General features: G+C 38.5%; 1 protein-coding gene across 8 annotated transcripts in view; it reads right to left on the bottom strand.

The window, feature by feature from the left end:
* Positions 1 to 3949: 3949 nt before the first annotated feature.
* The window catches only part of SEC63 (SEC63 homolog, protein translocation regulator), a 70503-nt gene continuing 61076 nt past the window's right edge, over positions 3950 to 13376 (bottom strand). For all 8 annotated transcript variants that reach the window (XM_026511693.4, XM_044388841.3, XM_026511691.4 and 5 more), the window contains 2 exons: positions 6244 to 6348; positions 3950 to 5024 (listed from right to left, as the gene is read on the bottom strand). In XM_026511693.4, the coding sequence (XP_026367478.1) occupies positions 4881 to 5024; positions 6244 to 6348 (249 nt within the window). In that variant the 3' untranslated portion in view covers positions 3950 to 4880. The remainder of the gene's footprint in view (positions 5025 to 6243; positions 6349 to 13376) is intronic.

Here is a 13376-nt window from a genome sequence, read left to right as displayed (position 1 = left end):
CGCTTGTATATCCCTTGAAAGACTGGGCTTCCTGAGCTACAAGTTCCTCAGCAGTGACGCAAGCACACTGCCTGTACAGCATCTGCCCGGGCTGCTCTGCGTAGCCCCTGTGCACTCAGGAGACGAGGAGCAGCTGGGGAACGTGAAGCTCACGCAGCCTGCGGTGCCTCTGACCCAGGACTCTCCTGGCTTTTGCTAACATCCGTGACACTGTGGCGGGTTAACTTGTCAGCCTGCACACAGCGCTGTAATTCTCAGACCCTTCATAGTGCTTGATACCAACCACCGCCCAAATTTAAATTTTATAGAAAAAAGGATTTTTTGTCCTAATTTCCCACCTCTCTCAAGCAAACGATCTAATACAATTCCGGCACAATGAAGAAGTATGGATTGTCTTCTGGAGTTTGCTGCAAAGGGACCTAGTATTTCCAGCTAGAAAACCAAGAAGTAAATATAATATATTAAAGGATACATGTAAGAAAGACAGAGGTTAGATAGGTCCAAAAAAGAGTAAAGGGGAAGGAGGTAATCCTAGAAGGTGGAAATAGAAATAAATTACAAAGCATGTCTTTAATTTTGGTTCAGTCCCACAAGCTAAACCATTCTTTGCTAATGAAAAGTATAGCCCTATCGCCCTCTACCGGAATCAGGCTGGAAACTACAGGGAAATAGTTCGAAGTTGCTTTTTATGGAAACTGCTCACATCTCTGTTATTTATTGCTACCGTTTTCCAGATTTTAAAGTGTAAACTTCAGGTGTTCGGAAAGATAAAGGAACAGCTCCCTTTGCATATGCAGCCTGACAGGTTAATGCTGAACCACCTAGTGCTGAAAAGAGTTGTCAATCCTTCCCTTACTTACCTTTCATTTGTAGCAGCCAGATTACAGGGACCTCTCACAGCTGCAGCCTTGGCTGGACGTCCCAGCAGGTAGTCCCTAGCACTTTGGCCTCTACCAGCCTCACTCCCACTCCATGGATGACATCTGCTTAGAACTCTTCCCTCATCTATTAACCCCATCACGAAACCTACTCAGTTCCATCTTAGAAAGTATCACTTTGCTCCTGGGACCTGCAGTAGGCCTAGACACTCCCAGCAGAGTGGCATCACACTGTGAATTCAAATAGTGAGTGCCAAAGGTCCAAACCTTCATTTTAGTTTAAATGCCACCCTATTTATACCTAAAAGCAACATATCCAAATGTTTTGATCATGCACTGAAATCAGAAAAAAATTATAATGTACCAATAAATGTATTTATTTATGAATTATAGAAGTGTACAATTGTACAATATATTATGTACATTATAAAACACACAAAAATAGAAATTTCAAAGGATGAGAGTAAATACAAATAACCATTTTAACATTTTCCCAAAAGACTGATTATCTTCATACCCCAGGGATATAACACACCCCCACCTGAAACCACAGTCCTATAGCATGCCAGTGATCGCTGTATTTGGATTTTTAGCTCAGGTTACAGAAAAATGTACAAGATCACAGCTTTTTAAAGTTTTGCAAAATAGCCCTAGTATCTAGTTTAAATGTGTGAAGATGTTTGATGCTAACTTAAGACATATTTGGACTGATCACGACACAGCTCATGAAATGTTACTTTATGGTTCACTGATAGCTGTTTCATTTTAAGGCAAATTAAATTGGGGATGTCATGGAGTTGAGTAAGAATATTTGGGGAGAAAAAATGCCTTAAAGAAATACTTAAACATAAAGGATGAGTATTTGCTTATTAAAAAAATAAAGAGCCAACAGGTAGCATCTAAAAAAAAAAAAAATTCCTCCGCCTACAGTGGAAAAGATGTTAAAAAAAAAAAAAAAGCATTCCAAATAATGGCCATTAGCTAATGCAAATGGATTAGAATGGATTGCCACACATCTGCCTGTCCACTACCAGAGAGTCCTTAAGAACATGAATTCTTTTATTTCTATAGCCCCAGTATCCAGTCATAGACCCGGGCACACAGAAACTCAGTGAATATACGATGATGAACCGCCACTCAAAAAATATGTAGCGTGCTGAATCACATTTGAACTAATCGTTGCTAAAGAACACTCCAGCATCTGGTTTTGATTTGTTGAAGCAAATTACTAGATAGACGTCATGGTCAATGATGCACTCAGAGAGCTTCTTCACGTTCCTCAACATCCTCCCACCCCCTTTCCCCGTCAGTCCTTTGGCATCCCCCTACCCCTGTCGCTTGCACCTGAGGTATGAGCTTCCCGCCATGCAGTGGAGTGCAGCCAGACAGTCTCGTCCTTCTCCCCCCTTCAGTGCAAGCTGGGAGAACTAGAAAAGTATCGTTCTCTACAGAGAACTTTGTTCAAAGCGCTTAGTTTTAAAAAATATTCATGAACACTTAAAAATTTTAAGACAGGACTCGAACATCTGACTTCCGAGATTGAGATACACACATGACAAACACCATGGGGCCTCAATCAGAAGTTTTATAACACTAAAATTTACAACTGCTAGTTTCCACTGTGGTCTCCTCATGGAAGAGTTATCTTTTAATAGGTACTTCACCAATATAAAGAAATTAAAATATTACACAATTTAAGTAACTTAATTTCATAAATGACTAGTTTCGTTTTGTGTACACACACTGAATGTTTTCATCTATGTGTTCGTTCATTCTGTTGACAAAATGTCAGTTTCTTGGTGAAAACAAAACTGAAACTACACTATGTTTCCATTTAGATTAAATGCAAACCAGGGTTAGTCACCAAATCTTGATCAAGAGAAGAAGGGATACGGAGTTAGAGATCTGCTGTAGATGGGAACCATAAACTGAAGGCTCAGTTCTTTCACTATTGCAATATGGAAAGAGTTTTGTTTGTTTGGTTTTTAACCTAAGGTTATAATTAGAGGGTAATGTACTTACGTGGTTGGGAAGTACGTATGTATCACACAAAGGGCAAAGGAAAACAGACTGGTGGGATTTTCTAGGGTCAAGGTGATGCTGTTTTTTTTATTTAAGCACTGTGGTGAGTTACTGGGCTGTGAAATCATCCTCTCTGGAGTCTTAAACACAGAAAGCCAGTTGTTTGAAAGAATAAAACCTCAGACAAAATATCCACTAAAATAGAAATACTTTTCTTGAAAATTATCTTTCAAGAAAACCAAGACATGTGCACATTACATTGTTTGGTTTGCTCACACGTTTCCCTGAACCCCTCCTTTTGCTTGTTGCTACAGCCTGGCCTCACTCCCATCTGTCGCGTTTAGGGGACCAGCAGCCGTCTCACGTGACACTGGAGCTTCCCAAAAACACCTGACTCAAAAATTGAACCCACCCTCTACTTGTAAAATAAAACAAATCATCAGTGGCACTACTGCCTGCCAAGGAAGGGTCTCACTAACACCTTTACCAAAAAAAAAAAAAAAAGTGATGGAATTTCCAGTGAAGAAACTTGCTTTGAGTATATTATAGAAATCATATCCTAAATTTAGAACCAGAAAAACCATTTGTGTTTTTGGTAATTTTCAAATTTTATTTCCAACTACTGCAGTAACAAAATACCAGTGATAATTCTGCATGGAATGTGGCAACCTTTTAAATCAATAAGGTCACAAGTAAGTATTCCAACAGTACTTTGGCCTACAGAGATTTTTATAGGAGAGGATTATTACAATCAGTCCTATAATATTACAGACATATGCTTCCTCAGTATCTCGTAATAAAAATATTCGTTTTACCTCCATGATTCATCATGTATACATTTCTACTCTTTATAAGCACTATCCTTCTGGGTTGTAACGTGTGAGGGGGAAATTCCTCCCACACATGGGTTTTTCTATACCATACAGAAGTGGCGATCACTTCAGCAGTAATGGACATTATTAAATTTTTAGTTGAAAATAAAAGAGTGAATTATCCTATTATATCCTTTCTCTGGAAGTAAAAAGACACACACCATTACAAACATAAAATGAGTCAAACTTCTATTTTATTGACAGGAGTCCAAAATGAGTACAAAAAAATGCCTCCTTTGCATGTTATGTATTTTTTTTCCTTAAAAGGCTTCTGAGTCAGGTAGATTAAAAGCTAAGAATGTATTTCAGCTTTTATAGAGAACCTTTTAAAAAAGGTTTAATAACATGAGTCACCAACGTCAGAGAACATATGGTCCCACAATCATTTTTAGACCTATAGCTTATAAAAAGAATTAGATCCTGCACTGATCTGCTAAAATAGAGGCTTAAAAATGTTTTAAGCCATTGAAAGCCATTTTCATCATCTGTCTGATAACTCTGGGCAATTAAGAAAAGGAAAATCTCCAAATGTAGCCGTCTATATTATGTGGAATGTGACAGAATGCCAACTTACGACCGAGACAGGTAAAAATAAAAAGTTTAAAGCTATGAATGGAGCTGTTATAGTCTTGTATCACTGCAAAATGTCAATAAATGAATGACTGAGCTTATCAAAAGAGTAAAACTCGAGCAGATGTTACTTAAAACATATGTGTGGTATTTATCGTATTTTAATGTTTGCTGAAAACTAAAGCTAAACAAGAAAAATTGCTCACTTATAGATTGGTTTTCATGTACCTTTACTTTTACTGGGACCATAAATTGATCAGATAATACATAGCCCACACTTCTGGAACAGTTATAACAAAGGGTTTATTATCATTTGCCGATGAAATAAATGCACCATCCCACATTTGAAAGGCTGTAACGAGCCTTAAGCGTTTCTCAGACTGTACCAAGGCATCACCATTGCCTAGTTATATTATGCACCCATTTCTAGTAAAGAACTAACAGCTCCCTCAACATCAGTTCTGCACTGTTTCTGGTTTATTAGACACTTCCAAAATAGCAGAAACTTCCAAATACTGTGGTCCATTCATAGTACTGCTTAGTCATCACCTTCCTCCTCTTCTTCCTCCTCCTCGAAGCTATCTTCAAAGCCCTCGCTGTCCTCCTGGTCTTCATCCCCCTCTATTGCTGTATCCCACTGTGGGTGATTTTCTGGTACAGGCTTAGCCTCATGAACTTCCAACTATAAAGAAGAATTAAATGCAGACATCAGAAATTTTGGGAGGAAAAATGGAGGAAATATCTGATAAAGAAAACGTTTTCTTTGCCCACAGCAATTATACAGAAATAGACTTTATGGCTGTTAATTCTAAGTTTAACACATTTATTTACAATAGACATTCATCCCAGAAATAAAAAGGTAATCTATTAACATGCAAATGTACTTAAATTTCTAATATTGTTTAACATCTTAATTCTATAGAAGCTATACTATTTATTCCGTATAATGAAAGATTAATAATTGTGATTCTTGGGGTGCCTGGGTGGCTCAGGCGGTTAAGCATCTGCCTTAGGCTTAGTCCTGGGATTGAGTCCTATGCCAGGCTCTCTGCTCAGCAGGTAGCCTGCTTCTCCCTCTCCCCCGCCTGTGCATCCTTTCTCTCTCTCTGACAAATAAATAAATAAAATCTTAAAAAAATAATAATTGTGATTCTTGAGCAAGCACACTGAGTTATGCCTTAGTAAGCCTTATGTCTTAATACGTCTGCTGAGAGAAGAAAAACTCAAGTGTGACTTTCAAAAAGGTCTTTTGCAGCCCCCATACTCATGAAGTAAAATGCTATAGACAATGGAAAGAAATGCGGTACCCTCATGGGAACAACCAGGCCTGCCTTTCCCAGTTCCCTTTACTTTGGGACCCCAGTACACAGTGCAACAACACTTCAGCACAATGTTTACACAAAAGAAGGCCTTTTATAAAAACCTCAAGTGAAACTGGTAAGCACTGACAGGAACGTGCTTCAAATGACACTTACACAAAGTGTATAAGATGATAAAAAAAAAAAAATTAATCTCAGAAATTAATAAACACTCCAACAGAATCTGTGGGAAAATACATGTACTTTTCTTAAAAAAAAAAAAAAAAAGAACCCAATTGGTGAGGCCCTGTAAAGTCATAATTATAGCACAGTAAGAGTATCACTTAAGTAATTTATATTTAACATTCTAAGTCATTCTAATAATTTATATTCAAGGTTCTCTTTAAAGAAGTATGCTCCTTTAACTCAACAACTTAAGTTTATTATTGAAAGAGCAGGCCACTGAGTGTATCATATACAAAGTATGAGAAGACATCTTTTTCCCTCTGTTACTCTACATTTCAGAACTAGAAATGCTTTCCTAGTATATTATGAACTTATTTAAAAAGGCAACCATATTTATTGAAGAGTCACTATTCTTACCTTTAAGGGTTTAATCTGATCCAAACCCATATAGGAGTCTGATCTCAGAAACACTGTATACTGATAATTTCCAGGCTTGCCTGGTGCAGGAAACTTCAGTTCTACCTAGAAGAAAAAAAAAACAGCACTTAAAATCCGTATTTTGAGAAATGGAAGAAACAACATTATCTAGATCTTTTATATTCTTTAATAATAAACTAGTAAATGTGTTTCCCTGAGTTCTATGAGCCATTCTAGAAAATTATCAGACACAAGGAGGGGATCATGGGAACACCAATTCATAGCCAGCTGGTGAGAAGTACAGGTGATAACTTGAGACTTGCAATGGCATCTGAAGCACGTTGGGGTGGGGGGGGTGGTCTTACGGAACTGAGCTCTTACCCTGTGGGATCTGATGCTAACTCCGGATAAACAGTGCCAGCACTGAGTTAAGTTGCAGGACACTCAGCTGGTGTGACAGAGAATTCCCTGCTGTGGGGAAAAACCCACACACCTGGTGTCAAAAGTGTTGTGAGTGTGACAGTTATGTGAGTAAATGAGAAACACACAGGAGAAGTGAGTCTTCCCTAACAAAACAAATGAATAAACAAATAAAAAAACAGAATCTGACCTATAAATACAGAGAAGAAACTGATGGTTGCCAGAGGGAATGTTGGGGGCAGGGGGTGAGGGGATGAGCAAAATGGGTGAAGGGGAGTGGGAAATATAGGCTTCCAGTTATGGACTGAATGATTCATGTAAACAAAAGGTACAGCATAGAAAATATCGTCAGTAATATCGTAGTAGCATTGTATGGTGACAGACAGGAGCTATACTCATTGTGAACACAGTATAACATCTATAGAAGTTGAATCACTGTTATATACCTGAAATTAATGTAACATTGTATGTCAGCTATACTCAAATAAAAAACATACGTCAACTACACTCAAATAAAATTTTTAAAAATATGCCCAGGCCTTAAAAGGTTCTCAAGAAGATACTTATTTTCTATTAAATCATAAACTTCATATACAAAGAGTTACAAACTCTTAAAAATTTCAATTCCAGGGAAAGGAAGATGGCAGGGGAGTAGGAGGACCCTAAGGCTCACATCATACCATGAATACAACTAGATAACTATCAAATCATCCTAAATACCCCAGACATCGAACTGAAGACTGCCAGAACAAACTCCACAGCAAAGGGCTGTGAGGAGAGAGAGGAGAGGCCATGTCGAAGAAGGTAGGAAGTGTGGAGACACGTTTGGAAGAGAAATGGATGTCATGGCCACTGTGGTAGGGAGGGAGCTGCAGCTAAGGGCAAGAGACAAACTAGCACACAGGGGAGTAGACGGGGAAAAGGAATTCCTGTAGCAACTGGCTTGGAAAGCAAGAGGGCCCAAATTTCGTGAGTTCTTGCAACCAGCAGGGCTTAAGGCCTGGAGTTTTAAATGTCAGCATGCTTGGCTCTGGGAGAGCTCAGATGGCACTAGGGCTGCTCTTAGAGAAAAGGCAGGGCAAACAGTCCATGGACATACAGCATGGAAACAGTGACCTGAAAAGTGCATGGGGCACACTGTGGGGAGGGTATTTGCTCATCTCAGAGGGTATCACAGAGAGACAGTGTTCACAGAGAGACCCCTGGCTGGGGCCATTACCCCCACCCCCACCCCTCAGCATAAGACAGGGCCACCTGCAGGAAGCAGCAAAGTGCTGATACTCACTACCTCACTTGCTTACACCAAGCCCCCAACAACTGCATGCCAGTGGAACCACCCCTCCCAGTCACACCTGCCTCAGTCCCAGCACAGTGGGCCCCAAGTTTGGCAGGGCCTCAGTTCCCACAGTGGTGGCAACAGGACTCGTTCCACAAGTAGACCAGAACACACCTAGTTAAAACTCACCACATTCAGGCCAGGGACCAAATACTGCCCACCAACAGGCAAAGGGACCCTCTGCAGACAACTGGCCTGAAAGATAAAGCAGCCAGAACACAAAAGCAAAGCCCACACGGCACACGCTGGAGACACTCTCTGAAGCACCAGGCCCTAGGGAACAAGGGACACTACACTGCAGAGCATTAAGAACCCCCTCTAGATAAAGCCATTATTCTCAAGAACAGGAGACACAGCTGACTTCCCTACAAAGAGAAACAGGCACAGAGACTTAAAATGAAGACAGAGGAATCTCTCCCCAAATGAAAGAACAGGACAAGGCCACGGCAGGAGATCTAAGCAAAACAGACATAAGTAACATGCCTAATAGAGAACCTAATGCAATGCTCATAAGGATACTCACTGGGCTTGAGTAAAGAGTGGAGGACATCAGTGACACCATTAACACAGAGATAAGGAAAAATACAGCAGAGATAAGGAGCTCAATAAACAAAGTGAGGCACACTTGATGGAATGAATGGCAGGGTGGAAGAAGCAGAGGAACACATTAATAACCCAGGATACTAAAGAAAACAAAACAACAGATCAATGAAACCAAGAGTTGGTTCTTAAAAAAAAAAAATCAATAAAACCGATAAACCTCTACCTAGTTATCAAGAAAAAAAGAGAAAAGACACAAATAAATAAAATCACAAAAGAGAGAGGAGAAATAACCACCACCACCAGAGAAATACAATTATAAGAGATTATTATGAAAAACTATATGCCAACAAACTGGACAACCCGGAAGAAATGGATAAATTCCTAGAAACATATAACCTACCAAAACTAAAACAGGAAGAAATAGAAAACTTGAACAGCATGATAACCAGCAAATTGAATCAGTAATCACAAAACTTCCAAAAAACAAAAGTCCAGGACCAGATGGCTTCACAGGAGAACTCTACCAAACATTTAAAGAAGAGTTAATACCTATTCTCAAACCATTCCAAAAAATAGAAAAGGAAGGAAAACTTTCAAATTCATTCTATGAGGACAGCATTACCCTCATATCAAAACCAAATAAAAATAACACAAAAAAAGAAAACTACAGGCCAATAACCCTTATGAAAAGAGATGCAAAAATCCTCAATAAAATACTAGCAAACGAATCCAACAATACATTAAAAAAATCATTCACCATGATGAAGTGGGATTTATTCTTGGGTTGCAAGGTTGGTTCAAAATGCACAAATCAATGTGATACATCACATCAATAAGAGAAAGGATAAAAATCATATGATCATTCCAACAGACACAGAATGTCATCCAATAGACAAGCCCTGTGTTGGGCTCCATGCTGGGTGTGGAGCCTACTTAAAACAAAACAAAACAAAACAAAACAAAACCAAAAACACCCTCAGTTAAGTAAGTGTAGAGGGAACACATCTCAACATAATAAAGGCCATCCATGGGGCGCCTGGGTGGCAGAGCGGTTAAGCGTCTGCCTTTGGCTCAGGGCATGATCCCAACGTTATGGGATCGAGCCCCACATCAGGCTCCTCTGCTGTGAGCCTGCTTCTTCCTCTCCCACTCCCCCTGCTTGTGTTCCCTCTCTCGCTGGCTGTCTCTATCTCTGTTGAATAAATAAATAAAATCTTTAAAAAATAAAAAAATAAAGGCCATCCATATATGCAAAACCTCAGTGCTAGCATCATCAGTGGGGTAAAACTGACAGCCTTTCCCCTAAGGTAAAGAACAAGGCAAGGATGTCCACTCTCACCACTTTTATTCAACATAGTACTGGAAGTCCTAGCCACAGCAATCAGACAACAGAAAGAAATAAAAGGCATCCCAACTGGTAAGAAAGAAATAAAAGACATCCAAATCGGTCAGAAAGAAAGAAATCTTTCAGTATGTGCAGATCACATGATACTATACACAGAAAACCCAAACAACTCCACCAAAAAACTGCGAGAACTCATAAAGTCTCGGGCTACAAAATCAATGTATAGAAATCTGTTACATTTCTATAAACCAATAATGAAGCAGCAGAAAGAGAAATTAAGGAATCAATCCCATTTACAATTGTACCAAAAACAGTAAGATACCTAGGAATAAATCTAACTAAAGAGGTTTATTCCTGTACTCTGAAAACTATAAAACACTGATGAAAGAAGCTGAAGACACAAAGAAATGGAAAGACATTCGGGCTCATGGACTGGAAGAACAAATATTGTTAAAATGTCTATATTACCCAAAGCAATCTACACATTCAATGCAATACCTACCAAAACACCAACAGCATTTTTCCAGAACCGGAACAAATAATCCTAAAATTTGCATGGAACCACAAAAGATCCTGAATAGTCAAAGTTATGTTGAAAAAGAAAAGCAAAGCTGGAGGCATCACAATTCCAGAGTTCAAGTTATTAAAAAACTGAAGTTATCAAAACAGTATGGTGCTGGCACAAAAACAGACACATAGAACAATGGAACAGAACAGAAAATCCGGAAATTAAACCCACAACTGTATGATCAATTAATCTTCAACAAAGCAGGAAAGACTATCTGGTGGGAAAAAGACAGTCTCTTCAACAAATGGTTTTGGGAAAACTGGACAGCAACATGCCCAGAAGAACCTGGACCACTTTCTTACACCATATATAAAAATAAATTCAAATGGATTAAAGACCTAAATATGAGACTTGAAACCACAAAAATCCTAGAAGACAGGCAATATCTTCTTTGTCACTGGCCATTTCAACTCTTTTCTAGATATGTTTCCTGAGGCAAGGGAAACAAAAGCAAAAATAAACTATTGGGACATTATCACAATAAAAAAAGCTTCTGCACAGTGAACAGTCAACAAAACCTATGGAATGGGAGAAGATATATGCAAATGATATCTCTGATAAAGGGTTAGTATCCAGTGGGGCCCCTGGGTGGTTCAAGTGGTTGAGTGTCCAACTCTACATTTTGGCTCAGATCATGCTCTCAGGGTCATGGGACTGAGCTCTGTGTCAGGCTCCTCACTCAAACAGGAATCTGCTTCTCTCCCTTTCCCTCTGCCCCTCCTCCTGCTCTCTCACCCTCTCTCTCTCTCTTAAATCTTCAAAAAAAGGGGTTAGTATCCAAATATATAAAGAACTTATAAAACTCAATACCAAAAAAACAAGTAATCCAATTAAATGGGCAGAAGACATGAACAGACATTTCTTCAAAAGACATACACGTGGCCAACAGACACATGAAAAGATCCTTAACATGACTTATCAGGGACACACAGGTCAAAACTACGAGATATCATCTCACACCTGTGAGAATGGCTAAAATAAAAAACACAAGAAACAACCAGTGTTGGCAAGGATGTGAAGAAAACAGAACCCTCTTGCACTGCTGGTGGGGAATGCAAACTGGTGCAGCCAATGAAAAAAACAGCACTGAGGTTCTTCAAAAAGTCAAAAACAGAAGTACCCTATGATCCAGCAATCTCATTACTGGGTATTTACCCAAAACGTACAAAAAACACTAATTCAGGGGCACCTGGATGGCTAGTCAGTTGAGCATCCAACTCTTGGTTTCGGCTCGCGTCATGGTCTCAGGATCCTAGGATTAAGCCCCAGGTTGGGCTCTGTGCTCAATGGGGAGTCTGCTTGAAATTCTCTCTCCCTCTCCCTATGCCCCTCCCTCTGCTCTTCCTCTCTGTAAAATAAATAAATCTTAAAAAAAAAAAAAAAAACCCACTAACTCAAGGAGATACATGCACTCCTATGTTTATAGCACCATTATTTACAATTGCCAAATTATGGAAGCAGACCAAATATCCACCAACCAATGAATGGATAAAGATGTGGTATATACATAAAATGGACTATTCAGCCATAAAAAAAGAATGAAATCTTGCCATTTGCAATGACATGGATGGAGCTAGAGAGTATTATGCTAAGTGAAATAAATCAGTCAGAGGGAGACAAACTGTAAGATTTCACTCATATGTGAAATTTAAGGAACAAATGAGCAAAGGGGGTGAGAGAGAGAGAGAGAGAGACTACTGAAGAAACAGACACTCGACTATAGAGAACCAATGGTTACCAGAGGGGAGGTGGGCAGGGAATGGGTGAAAAAGGTGATGGGGATTAAGAAGTGCACTTGTGATGAGCACCAGTGATTAAAATAAAAACTTATAGAAAAAGTTTCGTTTCCACTTAGACAAAGAAAGAATAAGTTATTAAGATGGCATTTGGATGTTCTGGTGATCTGCCCCCAATCTCCAAAATCCAGATTTTGTAGGTAAGATTATATATTAAAACAAACAAACTAGGAAAAAGAAACTAGAAACATGGGAATAGCATTTTTTAAAATTAATCTCATAGTTTGACCTAAGTATACCACAAAACCCAGAAATCATAAAAGAAAAAATTATTAAATCACACTACCAAAAAAACCCAAATAAATAATGTTTGTATTTCTGCTTGGAAAAAACAACTGTAATAGTAAAACAAACTGGGGAGCAATATTTGCAACAAATACCACGAAGAGATAATATTTACAAGAACAATTCCCAAAACCAATGAAAAGACCAAAAACCCAACAAAAATGAACAATGGTCACAAACAGACATAAAAAGAAGTACAATTCAAATACACTGAAAGATGTTCAGTTTCACTCTTAAGAGAGATACAAAATTTAAACTACACTGAGTATAACCAGCACCGTAAAAAGTGATTCAGGCAAGAATCATCAATGTGTACTAAAATGAGTGGATAAAAGACTAGTACAGAACAAGATACTAACAGTGCCCAAGAATTGCCCAAAAGATTAGAGGAAAAAAATACCTTTTATAGTAGAGAAAAGCCTTACTTAAATGTTCAACCATGGTATCACTAATGTGGGGCAACTGATATACTGTGCCCCATAAGAAGATTCTATCACTTATGTAGTATTTCTGCCAAAATATATTTAAGATGAATATAATCATGAGTAACCAATGAGACAAAATAAAACTGAAGGATATTCTACAAAATGTTTGGCCTGGACTCTTCAAAGATATTGATGGCATGAAAAATTTAAAACAAAAACATCAAGAAGAGTTCTAGAATAAAGAAGAATGACAACCAAATGCAATGCATGATCCTTGAATGGATCCTGAATTTAAAAAAAAAAAAAAAAAACTGTAACAGACATTAGTGAAATATTTAAGGAAATCTGAATATGGACTGCACATTAGATAAATACTGTGTGAATGTTAAATTTCCTGAATATAGTAATTTTATTG

This window comes from Ursus arctos, unplaced genomic scaffold (assembly GCF_023065955.2).
Source record: "Ursus arctos isolate Adak ecotype North America unplaced genomic scaffold, UrsArc2.0 scaffold_13, whole genome shotgun sequence".
NCBI classification, from domain to species: Eukaryota; Metazoa; Chordata; class Mammalia; order Carnivora; family Ursidae; genus Ursus; species Ursus arctos.
The sequence above is the reverse complement of the archived record's forward strand: the minus strand, read 5'-3'. Positions and strand labels throughout refer to the sequence as shown.